The 21115-nt window shown below is 47.3% G+C and overlaps 1 protein-coding gene across 1 annotated transcript in view; it reads left to right on the forward strand.

Annotated features, from left to right (window-relative positions):
- TICRR (TOPBP1 interacting checkpoint and replication regulator) overlaps nucleotides 1-21115 on the forward strand; it is a 181026-nt gene that overhangs the window by 53660 nt on the left and 106251 nt on the right. Inside the window, exon 5 of the mRNA XM_075345941.1 lies at nucleotides 19425-19554. Within this exon, the coding sequence (XP_075202056.1) occupies nucleotides 19425-19554 (130 nt within the window). The remainder of the gene's footprint in view (nucleotides 1-19424; nucleotides 19555-21115) is intronic.

The following is a 21115-nucleotide window of genomic DNA, read 5'->3' on the forward strand; positions in this document are numbered from 1 at the left end:
CATCCCTTTGCGGCTCTGGGAGAAGTGGGATCCTGAGCGGTCATCCAGTCACTGGGACCGTGCTCCCTCCGCAGCCCCTGAGGGAATCTGTCGGACAGGAGTTGGTTAATCCTCAGGGACCGGGCCCTGAATCACTAAGGTACTCTGTACCCCCATGGGGGATGTGCATGGAGCGCCTACATCCCGGACGCTGCAGCAGCTGCTTATTTGTGACGGCCGGCGGACTTCCGCGCCGACCGCGCCTGTTTGTCGGCCGCGGTGTTAAATTTAGGCCCCGCCTTCAATTGCAGCCTAGTAGTAAACTCCCGCCCCCGGACCTGTCTATCAGGGGTAAGGGCGGGACTGCCGACCTGACGTCGGCTGTGAGGGCCAGGGCATCCTGAATGTTCCTCCCCCCCCCTCACTGATCACTGTGGGGACTCCAGATTCCCGCACTTTTCTAACGCCGCCCACGGCTTCTCTCCTCCCCTGAGAGCTCCGGCAGCCATTTTTTTGGCATTCTGCCTGTGGAAGTTTCCTGGAAAGAGCTCTACAACGCTGGGAGACCTAAGGCAGGGAATCTGGAGGACACACACTCCGCTTTTTAGCGGTCGGTAAGCCACACCGGTCACCCGGTGCTGGTCCCCTTAGGGTGCCGGAATAGATACTATATATATTTATATACTTCTGTTCGGTCGGGCTGTATACCCTTCCCATATACCCTCAGTGATCACTCTCCTAGGAGACAACAGCATGTCGTCCACAAGGAGCAAGGGGGCCAAAACACAGGGTTATTTTGCGACCTGTACCTCTTGTGCGGCTAAGTTACCTGCGGGTTCCACCTACCCTCACTGTGAGCAATGCTCAACCCCTGTTTTACTTCCACAACCGGAGCCTCGGTCACTTGTGGGCCCCTCGGCTCAGGTAGAATCCGTTGCTCTACCTGTCCAGGCGGCAGGGACAGAGTTTGCAGTCTTTGCTGAAAAACTCTGAGTCACTCTCACAATCCGTGGCTCAGTCCATGGACAAATGGTCTGCCAAGCTGCTGGAAGCTTTGCAGTCCAGACCGGTCCCTACACAGGCCCCGGGCCCTGTTGGATCTTCACCCCCAGGCCCCTCTCTGTCCGCGCTGCAGCACGTTCCCAGGGGGGGCCCTAGGTCTCACGTGGAAGACTCCGGCCCGGACCACAGTCCCAGACCGGCTAAGCGGGCCCGCTGGGAATCTTCCCCGACCTCTTCACGCTGCTCAGGTTCCCAGCGTGAGGACTCTCTGGAGGACGAGGCGGACGTCGCAGCTCAGTGCTCTGACACTGACGTTGCTCTCAATCTTGATACACCTGAAGGGGACGCCATAGTAAATGACCTTATCTCGTCCATCAACCAGGTGTTAGATATCTCTCCCCCGCCGCCACCTGTAGAGGAGTCGACTTCTCAGCAGGAGAAACACCAGTTTCGGTTCCCTAAACGTACACGGTGTGCGTTTTTCGATCACTCTAACTTCAGAGATGCTGTCCAGAAGCCTAGAGTGGTTCCGGACAAGCGCTTTACTAAGCGCCTCACTGACACACGTTACCCCTTCCCCTCTGACGTTGTCAAGGGCTGGGCTCAATGTCCCAAGGTCGATCCCCCAGTCTCTAGATTGGCGGCTAGATCTGTGGTATCGGTTGCAGATGGATCATCGCTAAAGGATGCCACTGACAGGCAGATAGAGCTCCTGGTGAAATCCATCTATGAAGCCACGGGCGCGTCTTTTGCCCCGGCCTTTGCAGCCGTGTGGGCACTGCAAGCGATCTCAGCTTGTCTGGCTGAGATTAATGAGGTCACACGTAATTCTGCTCCGCAGGTTGCGTCTTTGACTTCTCAGGCGTCAGCTTTTTCTCCCTACGCCATGAACGCAGTTTTAGACTCTGCTAGCCGTACAGCGGTGGCATCCGCTAACTCTGTGGCAGTCCGCAGGGCCATGTGGCTGCGCGAATGGAAGGCAGACTCTGCTTCCAAGAGGTTCTTAACCGGTTTGCCGTTTGCTGGCGACCGCTTGTTTGGTGAACGATTGGATGAGATTATTAAGGAATCCAAGGGAAAGGACTCCTCCTTACCCCAGTCCAAACCAAAGAGACCTCAGCAACGGAAAATACAATCGAGGTTTCGGTCCTTTCGTCCCTCCGCCAAGCCCCAATCCTCTTCGTCCAGCAGACCGGAGAAAGGCCAGAGGAACTCCTATGCGTGGCGGTCCAAGTCACGCCCCCAAAAGGCCGCAGGAGGCACTGCTTCCAAGGCGGCCTCCTCATGACTCTCGGCATCCCCGAACCGCATCCTCGGTCGGTGGCAGGCTCTCCCGCTTTTGCGACGCCTGGTGGCCACATGTTCAAGACCGATGGGTGAGAGACATTCTGTCTCACGGTTACAGGATAGAGTTCAGCTCTCGTCCCCCGACTCGTTTCTTCAGAACATCTCCGCCCCCCGAGCGAGCCAATGCACTTTTTCAGGCGGTGAACACTCTGAAGACAGAAGGAGTTGTGATCCCTGTTCCCCTCCAGGAACATGGTCGCGGCTTTTACTCCAACTTGTTCGTGGTGCCAAAGAAGGACGGTTCATTCCGTCCCGTTCTGGACCTCAAACTGCTCAACAGACATGTGAGCACCAGACGGTTTCGGATGGAATCTCTCCGCTCTGTCATCGCTTCGATGTCACAAGGAGACTTCCTAGCATCGATCGACATCAAGGATGCTTATCTCCATGTGCCGATCGCACCCGAACAGCAACGCTTTTTGCGTTTCGTCATCGGGGACGAACACCTTCAGTTCGTGGCATTGCCTTTCGGCCTGGCGACAGCCCCACGGGTGTTCACCAAGGTCATGGCATCTGTTATGGCGGTCCTACACTCTCAGGGCCACTCGGTGATTCCCTACTTAGACGATCTTCTGGTCAGGGCACCCTCTCAGATGGCGTGTCAAAACAGCCTTACAGTCGCTCTGGCGACTCTTCAGCAGTTCGGGTGGATCATCAACTTCCCAAAATCCAAGTTGACACCGACCCAATCACTGACTTACCTCGGGATGGAGTTTCATACTCAGTCAGCGGTAGTCATGCTACCGCTGGACAAACAGCTTTCGCTGCAGGCAGGGGTGCAATCTCTTCTTCGGGGTCAGTCACACCCCTTGAGGAGCCTCATGCACTTCCTGGGGAAGATGGTGGCAGCGATGGAGGCAGTGCCATTCGCACAATTCCATCTGCGGCCACTCCAGTGGGACATTCTCCGCAAATGGGACAGGAGGTCGACGTCACTCGACAGGAACGTCTCTCTTTCCCTTGCAACCAAGACGTCACTTCAGTGGTGGCTCCTTCCCACTTCTCTGTCGAAGGGAAAATCCTTCCTACCCCCCACCTGGGCTGTGGTCACGACGGACGCGAGCCTGTCAGGGTGGGGGGCGGTTTTTCTCCACCACAGGGCTCAGGGAACCTGGACTCCGAGAGAGTCATCCCTTCAGATCAATATTCTGGAGATAAGGGCAGTGTATCTAGCCCTATTGGCCTTTCATCGGTGGCTGGAGGGCAGGCAGATCCGGATCCAGTCGGACAACGCCACTGCCGTCGCATACATCAACCACCAAGGAGGCACTCGCAGTCGTCAAGCCTTCCAGGAATTCCGACGAATTCTGCAGTGGGTGGAAGCCACAGCTTCCACCATCTCCGCAGTTCACATCCCGGGCGTAGAAAACTGGGAAGCAGATTTTCTCAGCCGACAGGGCATGGACGCGGGGGAATGGTCTCTGCACCCAGACGTGTTTCCAGAGATCTGTCGCCGCTGGGGAACGCCGGACGTCGATCTCATGGCGTCACGGCACAACAACAAGGTCCCGGCATTCATGGCCCGGTCTCAAGATCACAGAGCTCTGGCGGCGGACGCATTAGTTCAGGATTGGTTGCAGTTTCGACTGCCCTATGTATTTCCTCCTCTGGCGCTGCTGCACAGAGTGCTGCGCAAAATCAGGTCCGACTGTCGTCGCGCCATTCTCGTCGCCCCAGATTGGCCGAGGCGGTCGTGGTACCCGGATCTTTGGCACCTCACGGTGGGTCAACCGTGGGCGCTCCCAGACCGCCCAGACTTGCTGTCTCAAGGGCCGTTTTTCCATCTGAATTCTGCGGCCCTCAACCTGACTGTGTGGCCATTGAGTCCTGGCTCCTAGCGTCTTCAGGGTTATCTCAAGATGTCATTGCCACTATGAGACAGGCCAGGAAACCAACGTCCGCCAAGATCTATCACAGATCTTGGAGGATCTTCTTATCCTGGTGCTCTGATAAGGGTTTTACCCCTTGGCCCTTTGCCTTACCCACGTTTCTTTCATTCCTTCAATCCGGAATGGACAAGGGTTTGTCTCTCGGCTCTCTCAAGGGACAAGTATCGGCGCTATCCGTATTTTTTCAAAAGCGTCTAGCTAGGCTTCCGCAGGTCCGCACGTTCCTGCAAGGAGTTTGCCACATAGTCCCACCTTACAAGCGTCCGCTGGAACCCTGGGATCTGAACAGGGTGCTAACTGCTCTTCAGAAACCACCTTTCGAGCCGCTGCGGGATGTCTCTTTATCACGTCTTTCGCAGAAGGTGGCATTTCTAGTGGCAGTTACATCGCTCCGTAGAGTGTCGGAGCTGGCAGCGCTGTCATGCAAAGCCCCCTTCCTGGTTTTTCACCAGGATAAGGTGGTTCTGCGTCCGGTCCCGGAATTTCTCCCTAAGGTGGTATCCCCTTTTCATCTCAATCAGGATATCTCCTTACCTTCATTTTGCCCTCATCCAGTTCACCAATGTGAAAAGGATTTGCACTCGTTAGATCTGGTGAGAGCACTCCGGCTCTACGTGTCTCGCACGGCGCCCCTGCGCCGTTCAGATGCGCTCCTTGTCCTTGTCGCTGGCCAGCGTAAGGGTTCGCAGGCTTCCAAGTCAACCTTGGCTCGGTGGATCAAGGAACCAATTCTTGAAGCCTACCGTTCTTCTGGGCTTCCGCTTCTTTGGGGTTGAAAGCCCATTCTACCAGAGCCGTGGGTGCGTCTTGGGCATTGCGGCACCGGGCTACGGCTCAGCAGGTGTGTCAGGCAGCTACCTGGTCTAGTCTGCACACTTTCACAAAACACTATCAGGTGCATACCTATGCTTCGGCAGACGCCAGTCTAGGTAGGCGAGTCCTTCAGGCGGCGGTTGCCCACCTGTAAGAGGGGGTCGTTTTCGGCTCTTTTTATCGAGGTATTCTTTTACCCACCCAGGGACTGCTTTTGGACGTCCCAATTGTCTGGGTTTCCCAATGGAGCGACAAAGAAGGGAATTTTGTTTACTTACCGTAAATTCCTTTTCTTCTAGCTCCTATTGGGAGACCCAGCACCCGCCCCTGTTCCCTTCGCGCTGTTTGTTCTTTTGTGTACACATGTTGTTCATGTTGAATTGTTCTTTTGGTTCATGGTTTCAGTTCTCCGAACATCCTTCGGATTGAATTTACCTTAGACCAATTTATAAGTTTCCTCCTTCCTGCTTTTGCACCAAAACTGAGGAGCCCGTGATGCACGGGAGGGTGTATAGGCAGAGGGGAGGGGTTACACTTTTTAAAGTGTAATACTTTGTGTGGCCTCCGGAGGCAGAAGCTATACACCCCAATTGTCTGGGTCTCCCAATAGGAGCTAGAAGAAAAGGAATTTACGGTAAGTAAACAAAATTCCCTTCTTTGCGTCTGGAGCTGACGTTTTTAACGGTACCATTTTTGCGCAGATGCTACGTTTTGATCGCCTCTTATTGTATTTTGCACAAAAGTCGTTTTGGCGTTTGGAATTTTTTTTGCTGCTACGCTGTATACTGATCAGATTAATTGATTTTATATTTTGATCGGGCGTTTCTGAATGCGGCGATACCAAATGTGTGGGTTTTTTTTTTTTATTTTTTTAACCCTTTAACCCCTTAACGACCCTTGACGTACTGGGTACGTCATGGTGACATGGTGCTAAACGACCCATGACGTACCCAGCGAAATCGTGGTCCCGGAGCCCCGGGGAGTGCAATTTGTTTAATTAAACAGTAGATTCGGGAAGGAGGGGACCTCTGCCTGACCTCAGGAGGGGTGGTGCCTCCTCCCCGAACCTACAGAGGCTGTGATTGGCTGACGAACGCCACTCAGCCAATTACAGTCACTGTAATGTTCCAGCCATTGAAAATGGCTGAAACATTGAAATCCAGCCCTGATCAGTGCTGCTGTAGCACTGGCCATTGGCTGGAGCTAGGTGATCGGTGCTTCACCCGCCCCCAGCTCTGATTGGAGAGACCGGTCTTGTGACCGATCTCTCCAATCACCGTGGATCTGGTGCCGGTGACCTGTGTCCGTCCCTGAAAGCCGAGGAGAATGGTTTCTGCGGGTGTCCATCGGTAAGTTGCTGCCCCCGCCGCCCGCCCCTGTCTCAAATTGCCCTGCCAGCCCCGCCACTGTCTCCGATCGCCCCGCCAGCGCCAGCCACGCCGCTGTCTCCGATCGCCCCACCCGCTAGCCCCAGCACCGCCGCTGTCCCCGATCGCCACGTTCGCCACTGTCCCCGCTGCCGTCGCACCTACCTTTTTCAGCCGCTGCTGCCCCCGATTCGGCCCCCACTGTTCCCGATTGGCCGCCGCCGCCTCCTTCATCGGCTGCCCCTTCTCCATCGCCACTACACCTCCTCCCCCCACATGTGCTGCAAGCCACCCTCCCCCCACATGTGCTGCAAGCCACCCTCCCCCCACATGTGCTGCAAGCCACCCTCCCCCCTCCATGTTCTGGGGGCCCCCCTCCCCCCGGGGCCCCCCCTACTCCATGTGCCATCTCTCTCTCCCATCAGACTCTGCCCCCCTCCCCGATCTGATGCCTGCTCTCTCCCATCCTCCATCTACTGCCCCCTCTCACACTCCTCAATCTGTTGCCTCCTTCATCTGCTGCCTCTTCTGTCTGCTGTGATCCTTCTTATTAAATAGTCATTGCACCTCTATCTATTAAATACTCAAAACCATGTTTCATTTTATAATGAAGTGCAAATTTATTCATGAATGTACAAAATTGATAAAAGGATAACAATCAAAACAGCACAAAGTGCACAGTAGTGTTTGTAGAGACATATTAAAAACAGGAAGGTGCGCCCGGAGGGTCCAGCCCAGAAAACATGATAATATAGAAAATTATTGACATGGTACAATGATCAACGACCAATGAATCAGATCACTTGGTTATACAAAGATCTCACAGCATGCTATAGATGTTCAGGGGACATGTAGTGTCAGTTATTTAAATGGATTGCCTGCAGTTTGTATTGTAGCAAGATTAACCATATATGGGCAGCAACCCACAAATAACATAAAGACAATCAGATCTTGATCATATGTCCACAGAAGTATTAGACAATATAACGCAGCCCTTGGCCTGACATGTATAAAAAACAACCCTCTTTGTACAATCAGAATTGCTTAATAATGGTGCCATATATGGCAAGGGAAATTTGCATGATTAGATGTATGCATGAAAATTTTAAACCTGCCAAGCCGGGATCCTGAATGGGATCACAGACTGTGTTGCTGGATCTAGTATCTTACCAAAGGGCTGGGGAGACCCTCAACATGCACACCTCCCTGCACCTCGACGCGTTTCGCTGCCGCTTCGTCGGGAGGTGCAGGGGTGATGTGGGTGGCTGATTATATACAGGCCAGTGTATATATAGTGGCGCGCCGCGGACGCCCGATGTCCATCACCCACGCTGCCCGGCGTCCCGGAAGTCAGACCGCGCATGCGCGCAAGCCGGACTCCCGATAGGACGCCGGGCAGAGGGGAGGAGGGAGGATCAGGGGGCCGTGCGCGCGCAGGACGGAGGCTATCAACCACATCTCAGAGTGGTGACACCCGATGTCCGTCATCCACGCCGGCCAGCGTCACCGAGGCCAGACCGCGCGTGCGCTCAGGTCAGACCTCAATTGTGGCGCTGGGCAGAGAGGAGGAGGGAGAATCAGGGGATCATGCGCACAAAGGACGGAGGTTATTAGCACCATATTGGAAAGGGGAAAGAAAGAGGGCAGCACAATAAAGCTGAACAGCCACATACATGCAAAGATATATAAACATCACATCAACATTATAATGAGTTCAAGATATGAGATTTCTTGTTTTGGTGTACTGTTCACATACATGGCTGTAAGTCCATAAGTGTAAACAACAATTCCGCTTCCCTTCTATTCCTTCTTTTCCATCTCATCCATCCTGAGTGTCCGGCCTACACAGCCCACCACATCTAAAAGATCATATGATAAGGAAAAAATTAAAAAATAATTAAAAACAAAAATATAAAACAGATGGCAGAACAACCAGCAGCAATTACAACCCCATATGGCGCAGCACCGCAGAGCAACAGGTCAAATCAGGTCAAAAAGGGTCTGTAACTGACCAAGTCGTTAAGACCCTTAGGTTTGGTAGTATCAAGTAGTGTTATCCAACGAGCTTCTCTTTTTAATAGTGCATTTTTTAGGTCACCACCCCTAGCCCCAAGATGGACCTGCTCAATACCCCTAAACTTCAACAGTCGCCAGTTAGAATTATGACATTCTTTAAAATGCTTGGGGATATTCTTAAGGATGCAGATGTCTTCTGGTCTGTGCAGTTTGGCCGCATTCCGGATGTCACGAAGGTGCTCAAGAATGCGCACCCTGAACTCACGGGATGTGAGCCCCACATACACAAGACCACATGGGCATATTGCCCAATAGATGATCCCTGATGTCCGGCAGTTGATAAAGTCAGTGATTTTATATGTGTTTTTTTGTGATGAGTCCCAAAATTCCAAAGCACGGTCCATCTGCGGGCAGGCGCCACAGTCTCCACATGGTCGAGAACCCCATCTTATGCCCTTACTAGCCCCAAATGGTTTTGCAACAGCGGGAATATAATGACTTCTCACAATTTGATCTTTAAGGGTTTTTGACTTTTTAGGTGTAATCGCAGGTGATGAAGTCAAAATTTGAGATAGATCATTGTCAGTATGAAGGATTGACCAATGTTTTTTAATAATATCCGACATTTCCCTCCACTGCGCATGATAAGGGGTAATGAAGCGAACCACATCACCATCATCCTTCTTAGTGCGAGTTTTAAGCAACTCACTACGTGGGGTATCCCTCGCCCTGGTATAGCCATCCTGTATGGCTTTGTGGTGATAGTGACGAGCACCAAATCCTTTTTTCAAATCATCCGACTGTCGTTCAAACAATGCATCACTGGAGCAGACACGTTTCACACGTAAAAATTGACCAACAGGTATGGAGTTAATCACCTGACTTGGGTGTGAAGATTTCGCACTCAGAAGAGAGTTCACCGCTGTTTTCTTGCGAAAAATATCTGTGCACAAAAGTCCATCGTTCCCTTTAAAAACTCGCACATCCAGGAAATCAATTTCATCATTACTGCAGATATAAGTAAGATTGATGTTATTAGTATTACCGTTGAGTCGTTGCATAAAGATGTCCAAGTGTTTGATCTCCCCGTGCCAAATCAAAAAAATATCGTCGATGTAGCGCAGCCACATATGGACTGCGCCCATCTCCGAATCTGGATATAAAATGGACCGCTCCCAATGTCCAAGAAAGAGGTTTGCGTATGAGGGCGCACAAGACGCCCCCATCGCAACTCCTCTCTCTTGGAGATAGAAGCGGTCCTTAAATAAAAAGAAATTATGAGAAAGAATAAATCTCAATAAAAGCAGGAGGAGATCAATCAGTTGGACATCCAGAGCCGTAGTTCTTAAGAAAAACTCAACCGCCTCAACCCCATCATCATGAGATATGGATGTATATAGCGACTCAACGTCTGCAGTTACCATGACTACATCCGTTTCAAAGATAATACCCGCCAATCTATTCAAAAATTCAGTTGAATCCTGAATGTATGAGGGAAGGGTGCTGACCAATGGCTTCAAATAATAATCTAGGAACCTGCAAGCAGGCTCACATAGACTATTATTGCCAGAAACGATTGGTCTTCCTGGTGGACACACTATATTTTTGTGAACTTTTGGCAAGAAATTTATGGTAGGTATGATCGGATGGTCAACAATCAGGCCCTCAAAGATAGACTTGGGTATAACCCCTCTTTCAAATGCCAAAAACAGTAAATCATGAAGTTCACTTTGATACCTCCTCAATGGGTTTGTTGTTAATTTGGTATAGCAATTGATGTCATTCAGCTGTCTAAAAGCTTCCACTTCATATTTATCTTTGCCCCAAACCACTACATTTCCGCCTTTGTCCGATTGTTTAATCACCACGTCATCCATATTCTTCAGTTCTTTAAGAGCCAGGCGTTGATTGTGCGTGAGATTATCATGTGTGCGTCTACAAGGTAAGCATCTAAGCTCCTGTGTTACCACCTTAGTAAATGCATCAATCACAGGACAGGTCGACAAAGGAGGAAATGCAGTGGATCTTTTTTTGATAAACGATGGAAAATTAGCCATATTTTGATCCTCTTGTTCCGCCAATAGCGACTCCAAAGTCCTCACTGCCGCCAATTCTTCCATTGACAGATCAGAATGTAAACTCCTCTCTTTTTTCAAAAAATATTTTTTGAAGAGAAGCTTTCGACCAAAAAGATTTAAATCTTTAATGGCAGTGAAGACGTCGAAGTCAGCCACCGGCGAAAAAGATAGACCAAGCTGCAAAACATTGATCTGATCATCTGTAAGAATTTTATCAGTAAGGTTAATTACCTTAAGTGTATCAGTGGGGTTAGAAGATTTTTTGGCATGTTGGCGTTGCTTTTTCTTGGTGGAATATCTGGTTTCCATCCTATGTGTGAAGAAACCATGTCCTCCTTGACCAATAAACGGGGGCCGGGGTCGTGATGATCCTTCCCCAGAGGAAAGTGACTCCGTATTAGATTGTGACTTCGAGCGGCTGTTGGATCCTGATCTCAAAATTTTGTTATGATGCCATCTGAAGACATTTCCACTCTGATAGTCAGCAACGTCACGTTTGAATTTTTGAGCCTTCTTCTGTTTGATGTCCGTCTCCCATTCCTCACATTCCTTAATGAGTTCCCTATCAAATTCTGCCAAAGCAGCCTCAGACATGTTCTCCTTAAGTTCTTTGTTGATTTTTTCAATTTCGCTCTCTAATTCTTGAATTCTCTTTTTATCAAAGCCAATCAAGAGCTCCAACATTGTACGGGAGCATAACTTGCAGGCCTCCTCCCACCTATTTTTAAATATATCATCTTCAACGACAAAGGCAGGAAATGTCTGAATGCGCAGACCCCTAGGTATGATATCCTTAGAGAGGTACTGCTCCAGTGATGCCCTATTCCACCAGGATTTGGTCCGCTTAAAGAGAAAATTTTTCAATTTGACCTGCAACTCACGGTGCTGAACCGGGGGCGAAGAGCCAGACTGGCCGCCGCCATCTCCAAACACGTCTGAGACCTGCGCTGCCCAGCTGGTATCCCGACCACGGTAATCCATAATTAGACCTATATTCCCAAGAAGAACACAAAACAAAACCAATTGAATGAATAGGTCCATAGTATCACAAGCCATGCATATGAACGGTCACCAAAAAAGACCACAAAAACAGCAAAAAGACCTTCATATTAAATAGTCATTGCACCTCTATCTATTAAATACTCAAAACCATGTTTCATTTTATAATGAAGTGCAAATTTATTCATGAATGTACAAAATTGATAAAAGGATAACAATCAAAACAGCACAAAGTGCACAGTAGTGTTTGTAGAGACATATTAAAAACAGGAAGGTGCGCCCGGAGGGTCCAGCCCAGAAAACATGATAAGATAGAAAATTATTGACATGGTACAATGATCAACGACCAATGAATCAGATCAATTGGTTATACAAAGATCTCACAGCATGCTATAGATGTTCAGGGGACATGTAGTGTCAGTTATTTAAATGGATTGCCTGCAGTTTGTATTGTAGCAAGATTAACCATATATGGGCAGCAACCCACAAATAACATAAAGACAATCAGATCTTGATCATATGTCCACAGAAGTATTAGACAATATAACGCAGCCCTTGGCCTGACATGTATAAAAAACAACCCTCTTTGTACAATCAGAATTGCTTAATAATGGTGCCATATATGGCAAGGGAAATTTGCATGATTAGATGTATGCATGAAAATTTTAAACCTGCCAAGCCGGGATCCTGAATGGGATCACAGACTGTGTTGCTGGATCTAGTATCTTACCAAAGGGCTGGGGAGACCCTCAACATGCACACCTCCCTGCACCTCGACGCGTTTCGCTGCCGCTTCGTCGGGAGGTGCAGGGGTGATGTGGGTGGCTGATTATATACAGGCCAGTGTGTCCTACCGTCCTATAGTGGCGCGCCGCGGACGCCCGATGTCCATCACCCACGCTGCCCGGCGTCCCGGAAGTCAGACCGCGCAAGCCGGACTCCCGATAGGACGCCGGGCAGAGGGGAGGAGGGAGGATCAGGGGGCCGTGCGCGCGCAGGACGGAGGCTATCAACCACATCTCAGAGTGGTGACACCCGATGTCCGTCATCCACACCGGCCAGCGTCACCGAGGCCAGACCGCGCGTGCGCTCAGGTCAGACCTCAATTGTGGCGCTGGGCAGAGAGGAGGAGGGAGAATCAGGGGATCATGCGCACAAAGGACGGAGGTTATTAGCACCATATTGGAAAGGGGAAAGAAAGAGGGCAGCACAATAAAGCTGAACAGCCACAATTGAGGTCTGACCTGAGCGCACGCGCGGTCTGGCCTCGGTGACGCTGGCCGGCGTGGATGACGGACATCGGGTGTCACCACTCTGAGATGTGGTTGATAGCCTCCGTCCTGCGCGCGCACGGCCCCCTGATCCTCCCTCCTCCCCTCTGCCCGGCGTCCTATCGGGAGTCCGGCTTGCGCGCATGCGCGGTCTGACTTCCGGGACGCCGGGCAGCGTGGGTGATGGACATCGGGCGTCCGCGGCGCGCCACTATAGGACGGTAGGACACACTGGCCTGTATATAATCAGCCACCCACATCACCCCTGCACCTCCCGACGAAGCGGCAGCGAAACGCGTCGAGGTGCAGGGAGGTGTGCATGTTGAGGGTCTCCCCAGCCCTTTGGTAAGATACTAGATCCAGCAACACAGTCTGTGATCCCATTCAGGATCCCGGCTTGGCAGGTTTAAAATTTTCATGCATACATCTAATCATGCAAATTTCCCTTGCCATATATGGCACCATTATTAAGCAATTCTGATTGTACAAAGAGGGTTGTTTTTTATACATGTCAGGCCAAGGGCTGCGTTATATTGTCTAATACTTCTGTGGACATATGATCAAGATCTGATTGTCTTTATGTTATTTGTGGGTTGCTGCCCATATATGGTTAATCTTGCTACAATACAAACTGCAGGCAATCCATTTAAATAACTGACACTACATGTCCCCTGAACATCTATAGCATGCTGTGAGATCTTTGTATAACCAAGTGATCTGATTCATTGGTCGTTGATCATTGTACCATGTCAATAATTTTCTATATTATCATGTTTTCTGGGCTGGACCCTCCGGGCGCACCTTCCTGTTTTTAATATGTCTCTACAAACACTACTGTGCACTTTGTGCTGTTTTGATTGTTATCCTTTTATCAATTTTGTACATTCATGAATAAATTTGCACTTCATTATAAAATGAAACATGGTTTTGAGTATTTAATAGATAGAGGTGCAATGACTATTTAATATGAAGGTCTTTTTGCTGTTTTTGTGGTCTTTTTTGGTGACCGTTCATATGCATGGCTTGTGATACTATGGACCTATTCATTCAATTGGTTTTGTGCTGTGATCCTTCTGCCTAGATCCATCCTGTAAGGTAGGTATCCCCATCTCACCTCCCTCCCCCCCATCCTCCGCCGCTCCTCCACCCGCTGCGACATTTCCCAACATCCATCCGCTGCGCCCTTTCCCATCCTCTGCCGCTCCTCCATCCGCTGCGCCATTTTCCATCATCCATCCGCTGCGCCCTTTCCCATACTCTGCCGCTCCTCCATCCGCTGCGCCCTTTCTCATCTGCCGCCCCGCCCTCTCGCATCGCCATTATCCAGCACAGTTGCTCGCTTCCAGACTGGAGTGGATGATGCGATGCGAGGCTCGTGCATTGCTCTCACGTTTGGCACTGGTCTTAGTGGCAGGCACTCATATTTTTTTTTTTTTTTTTTATTTTTAACTGATGTCTGTATTTTTTATTTCGCCAAACTAATTTTTTTGTATGGGGGGGTCTAGTTTCCAAAATGGGATCACATGTGGGGGAGCTCCATTGTTTAGGCACCTCAGGGGGTCTCCAAATGCAACATGGCGTCTGCTAATAATTCCAATCAATTTTACTGTGAAATGGGGCGCCTTCTCTTCTGAGCTCCGCCATACGCCCAAAAAATTGATTTCCACCACATATGAGGTACCTGTGTACTCAGGAGAAATTGCACAATACATTTTATGGTGCATTTTTTTCCTGATACCCTTGTGACAAAAAGCTACCTGTTTGAAAAAACAATTTTGTGGTAAAAAAAAGAATAAAATATTTTCACGGCTGAACATTACAAACGTTTGTGAAGCCTCCAGGGGTTCAAAGTGCTCACTAAGCAGCTAGATCAATTCCATGAGGGGTCTAGCTTCCAAAATGGGGTCAATTGTGGGGGAGCTCCATTGTTTAGGCACCTCAGGGGGGTCTCCAAATGCAACATGGGGTCCGCTAATAATTCCAACCAATTTTGCTGTGAAATGGCGCTCCTTGCCTGCCGAGTCCTGCTGTGTGCCCAAACATTTGATTTCCACCACATATGGGGTATCTGCGTACTCAGGAGAAAATGCACAATACATTTTATGGTGCATTTTTTCCTGATACCCTTGTGATAAAAAAAGCTACCTGGTTGAAGCAACAGTTTTGTAGTAAAAAAAAATGTTTTCTTTTCACGGCTCAATGTTATAAACTTCTGTGAAGCCCCCAGGGGTTCAAAGTGCGCATCAAACATCTAGAAAAAATATTTGAGGGCTCTAGTTTCCATAATGGGGTCACTTATGGGGGAGCTCCATTGTTTAGGCACCTCAGGGAGTCTTCAAACCCGACATGGCGTCCGCTAATGAGTGCAGCTAATTTTGCACTCAAAAATTCAAATGGCGCTCCTTGCCTTCCGAGTCCTGCCGTGTGCCCAAACATTTGATTTCCACCACATATGAGGTATCTGCGTACTCAGGAGAAAATGCACAATACATTTTATGATGCATTTTTCCTGATACCCTTGTGAAAATACTAATTTTTATGGCTAAAGTAACATTTTTGTGTTAAAGTAAAATTTTCATTTTTTTCTTCTACATTGCTTTGGTTGCTGTGAACCTCCTAAAGGGTTAATAAACTTCTTGAATGTGGTTTTGAGCAGAGTGAGGGGTGCAGATTTTAGAATGGGGTCACTTTTGGGTATTTTCTGTCGCCTAGGTTTCTCAAATCACTCCAAATGTGATGTGATGTACCTAAAAAAAATATTTTTTTGTAAATTTTGTTGGAAAAATGAGAAATTGCTGATGAACTTTAAACCCTTCTAACTTCCTAATGGAATTTTTTTTTTTTTCTTTCAAAAATTGCGCTGGTGTAAAGCAGACAAGTGGGAAATGTTATTTAGTAACTATTTTGTGTGACATATCTCTCAGATTTATGGGCATAAAATTTCAAATTTTGAAAATTGCAGAATTTTCGCCAAATTTCCGAAATTTTCACAAACGCAAAACATATCGGCCTAAATTTACCACTGACATGAAGTACAATATGTCACGAAAAAACAATGTCAGAATCGCCAGAATCCGTTGAAGTGTTCCAGAGTTATAACCTGTCAAAGTGACACTGGTCAAAATTGCAAAAACTGGCCGGGTCTTTAAGGTGAAAACAGGCTGGGGGCTGAAGGGGTTAATTTTCAATGGGGCGGAAGGGGGGGGTATTTGAACTTTTAGGTTTTTTGTTTTTTTTTAATTTTTTAAAACTTTTTTTTTTATTTTACTAGTCCCCCCTAGGGGGCTATAGCGTAAGCAATCCGATCGTTCTGCACTATCTGCTGATCACAGCTACACAGCTGTAAAAAGCAGATAAACTCACTTTCTTTTTCACTGGGTCGCGGGCACAGTGAAAGTGAAAGCAATTCATGTGTAGTACAGGAGTCATCACATGACCCTGTGCTACCATGACAACTACCGGAAGTCACGTGATCACGTCACGTGATTTCCGGTATCGAGCGGTAAGTAAACGTTTACCGCGATCGCGCTTATAATGGCGCTGTCACATTTTGACAGCGCCATTTAAGGGCTTAAACGGCACGAGCAGATAACGATTCTGCTTGTGCCGAGCAGGCACACATCTCAGCTGTGAAAATCAGCTGAGATGTGCACCGATCTCAGCATGCTGCTGCCGGCAGACCGCGGGCAGTAACGTTATGACCGCTAGGACGTAATTTTGCTGCCCGCGGTCGTTAAGGGGTCAAAGACATAGAATGAATTACATCCCTTCGTTTGAATGTTGAATAGCTCAGCAAGATATCCGGTTCCTGCTCCGACTGTTTTCTACTTGACCTTTCGGGGCTGCGTCTCTTCCATTTCAGCTAACACGCGATTACAGGAGTTGTGACTGACTCAACCCCTTTAGGTGAGTGCACCTAATTCTCAATATTTTGTTGATCGGTTAAGACCTTATTGCACTGCTTTTCCACAGCTCCTTCCTATATAAACATTTTGTTAGCATTTCATTTTTTTGTAGCCAATTTTCTAACTTTTTTTTTTTTTATTGAAGTTTATTAAATCCTAAATAAAAAAACTAGTTTGTTTTTGAGGCAATTGCTAATACGTTCAAAAAAGACACCCATCCATCTTTGTGGTGATTTTGTAGCCTTCCCATTGACTTCTGTTAAGTATGGAGCAGTTTCATAGCAGAAAATGCTTGAAGAATGGTCTTTTACATACATGTCGTTTTTGAAAACCTGAAGGTAATTAAAAAATAATTTAAAACAATTAAAAAGTCTGAACGTATTAATATCAAAATTATGTTTTGAGTGGAAATGACTAGAAAGAGTTAAAGATTTTCCACTGCTAATGTGACCTTCCCCTTTCATTGGTCCTAACTATTCTTAACTAACATTTTCCCAATATACTTCTGCTACCTACCCTGCTCCTGTCAGCTTATATCTTTGCAGTGCTTATACCTTTTGTATATCACCGTGCCCCTGTGATATTTGATCTAATGATCATCACATCACAGCGCTTATCGCCTGGAAGCAGCACACTGTAAAGCAGGCTGTGAGGAGAGTGAAGTCTGGATATGCGCTCCCACCACTGACGTGCCCTGTATAGTTGGTCCGATTCCGGTCTCCAGACCAGAAGGATTAAAGCAAAACATCAATAAAGATATATATGTGCCGAAAAGTAGGTAGCAGGAGTATATTAGGAAAATATTAGTTGGGAATAGTTAGGACAAATGTAAGGAAGTCACATTAGTAGTGGAAAACTTTAAGGGTTTGAGAGCAGACACACTCCAAAAGACTCCTCAAACTCCTTGTGAATATTCTCGAATTCTGTAGTATTTTGGAGACAAAGTAACCTTTTTCCACAATGGATTTTGGGACAAATGAAACTTGAATTATTACATTCATAGTATCATAGTATCATAGTATCATAGTTTTTAAGGTTGAAGGGAGACTCTAAGTCCATCTAGTTCAACCCGTAGCCTTACATGTTGATCCAGAGGAAGGCAAAAAACCCCAATGTGGCAAACAAGTTCCAATGGGGAAAAAATTTCCTTCCTGACTCCACATCCGGCAATCAGACTAGTTCCCTGGATCAATACCCTGTCATAAAATCTAATATACATAACTGGTTATATTAAATTTTTCAAGAAAGGCATCCAGGCTCTGCTTAAATGTTAGTAGTGAATCACTCATTACAACATCATGCGGCAGAGAGTTCCATAGTCTCACTGCTCGTACAGTAAAGAATCCTCGTCTGTGATTATGATTAAACCTTCTTTTCTCAAGACGTAGCGGATGCCCCCGTGTTCCAGTCGCAGGCCTAGGTGTAAATAGATCTTTGGAAAGGTCTCTGTACTGTCCCCTCATATATTTATACATTGTGATTAGATCTCCCCTAAGCCTTCGTTTTTCCAGACTAAATAACCCCAAGTTTAATAATCTGTCTTCGTATTGCAGCCCCCCCATTCCTCTAATAATCTTGGTCGCTCTTCTTTGCACCCTCTCCAGTTCAGCTATGTCCTTCTTATATATCGGTGACCAGAATTGTACACAGTATTCTAAGTGTGGTCGCACTAGTGACTTGTACAGAGGTAGAACTATATTTTTTTCATGAACACTTATACCTCTTTTAATACATCCCATTATTTTATTAGCCCTGGCAGCAGCTGCCTGACACTGTCCACTAAAGTGAAGTTTACCATCCACCCATACACCCAAGTCTTTTTCTGTGTCTGTTTTACCCAGTGTTCTACAATTAAGTACATAATCATAAATGTTATTTCCTCTACCCAAGTGCATGACCTTACATTTATCTACATTAAACTTCAATTGCCACTTCTCAGCCCAATCCTCCAATTTACATAAATCTCCCTGTAATATAAAATTATCCTCCTCTGTATTGATTACCCTGCAGAGTTTAGTATCATCTGCAAATATTGAAATTCTACTCCGCATGCCCCCAACAAGGTCATTTATAAATATGTTGAAAAGAAGCGGGCCCAATACTGACCCCTGTGGTACCCCACTATGAACTGAGACCCAGTCCGAGTACGTACCATTAATAACCACCCTTTGTTTCCTATCACTGAGCCAGTTTTTAACCCAGTTACACATATTTTCCCCTATCCCCATTATTCTCATTTTATGTACCAACCTTTTGTGTGGCACCGTATCAAAAGCTTTTGAAAAGTCCATATACACAACATCCACTGCATTTCCCTGGTCCAGGCTTGAACTTACCTCTTCATAGAAGCTGATCAAATTAGTTTGACAGGATCGATCCCTCATAAACCCATGTTGATACTCTATCATAAGGTTATTTTTCTTGAGATACTCCAGTATAGCAACATTAAATGTTTCCTGAAAGCAGACACCAGGCACATTGTGAAAATGCCAGACAGCACTATATTCTCTTAAGCAAATTCATTCATTTGCACAAAAGCACAAGTTTTTATTTAAATAAAAAAAGTACATAAAGCACACTACCTTCTGAAGAATTTAAGATGTGCAGAGTTCATGTATGATGAGCATATGCCTGTGTGGATATGAACTTCACACAAAATCATCAACACACAGAAGATCCCATGTTTAAAAGAGTGAGACAATTGTATCTGTATCTCGTTATCAGATCTAACATTCATGCAATTCTCACTGTTCTTCAGAAGTCTTAATGCCAGACTGGATTAATCAGGAACTGTCCCAAAGTAGGCACTGGGGATCCTGTGTTTTTGAAAGATGGTACCCGCTATGTGGGATGTCTGGTGCCAGCAGTAATCTCATGGAATCTTTCAGGTAAGAAAACTACCACACTCAGTCTATTTTTTTCCCATCCCTGTGTACCCTCTGACAATGTGACTATTAGTAATCTGTGCTTAATCATCCCTATAGCCCGTGCTACTTATGTAGGATTGCTTTCTAGATTTCTCTGTTATGTTTATTTTAGTAAGTTATTTTAGCATCTGCTTACCAGTCAGTTCAGCGTTCAGTTTTACTATACAAGAGAGTACTCTTAAGGCTGCTTTACACGCAGCGACATCGCTACCGATGTCGCTGGTGAAAGCACCCGCCCCCGTCGTTTGTGCGTCATGGGCAAATCGCTGCCCATGGCGTACAAATTCACTAACACCCTTCACACATACCTGCCTAGCGACATTGCTGTGGCCGGCGAACCGCCTCATTTCTAAGGGGGAGGTTCATTTAGCGTCACAGCGACGTCACTAAGCGGCCGCCCAATAAAAGCGGAGATGAGCGGGCTGAACATCCCGCCCACCTCCTTCCTTCCTCATTGCGGGCGGCCGCAGGTACGATGTTGTTCCTCGTTCCTGGTGTGTCACACGTAGCGATGTGTGCTGCCGCAGGAACGACGAACAACCTGCGTCCTGCAACAGCAACGATAATCGGGAAAGGAACGACGTGTCAACGATCAACGATTAGGTGAGTAATTTTGATCGTTAACGGTCATTCCTGCGTTTCACACTCAACGACGTTGCTAACTAGGTCGGATGTGCGTCACGAATTCTGTGACCCCCAACGACATCTCATTAGCGATGTCGTTGCGTGTAAAGCCCGCTTTAGGCAACGCATAGCATAATGGGGAACTAACAGGTAACTGGTGTAAGCACAGTTTCCAGATTGCAGGACTGACCATAAGCTGACTCATACCAGTCTAGTAGGAGAGCCTTGAGCTTGCCAAAATGTTCTCATCTGATCATGCCTTGTCCACAGGACAACTGAAGTTCAGAGTGTTATTGCTGGAAATGGCCATTGGATAAATCGACACACCAGAACTATTAAGATATGGAAATTCCTTTTCACAGTGAAACCTTTGAGAAGACATTTCCTGCATTAATTGGTCTTTTAGAAAAGAGCATGCCATTGGTTACTGGAGTTTTGGTGGTGGTCTTAAATACTATATATTACTTTCTATTAAAGCGCCACTCGAGGGTTTGTTTTTTTTTTTTTTCAGCATTGGAAGGCACTTTAAATCTAAGTCTATTGACCCAAGTCTTATACTCAACCTCCGGTGGCTTCGCCTTTTTTAGCGTCATCTTAGGACTGTAACTACTGACTGGCCAAAAGTCAGACCTTGCGTTAAAAACTCCTAATGCATCTCTGAGGTCCAGAATGAGGCTCCCATAGACTTGCACGGAGTTGTGATCTCAGTGTCGCTCTATGAAATATTGGAGCTGCTGACAGGTCACAAATCACAGGAGCGGATAGGAGCGGCGGTGATGGAAAGTGAAGCCACCTGAAGGTGAGTATAAGGCTAAGTTCACACATCCTGTGTTTTCAATCCGTCAGGTCCGTCAGCAACGGATCAGTCATTTTCAAGATGTCAACTGATGCAACTGAT

This window comes from Anomaloglossus baeobatrachus, chromosome 4, assembly GCF_048569485.1.
Source record: "Anomaloglossus baeobatrachus isolate aAnoBae1 chromosome 4, aAnoBae1.hap1, whole genome shotgun sequence".
Lineage (NCBI taxonomy): Eukaryota > Metazoa > Chordata > Amphibia > Anura > Aromobatidae > Anomaloglossus > Anomaloglossus baeobatrachus.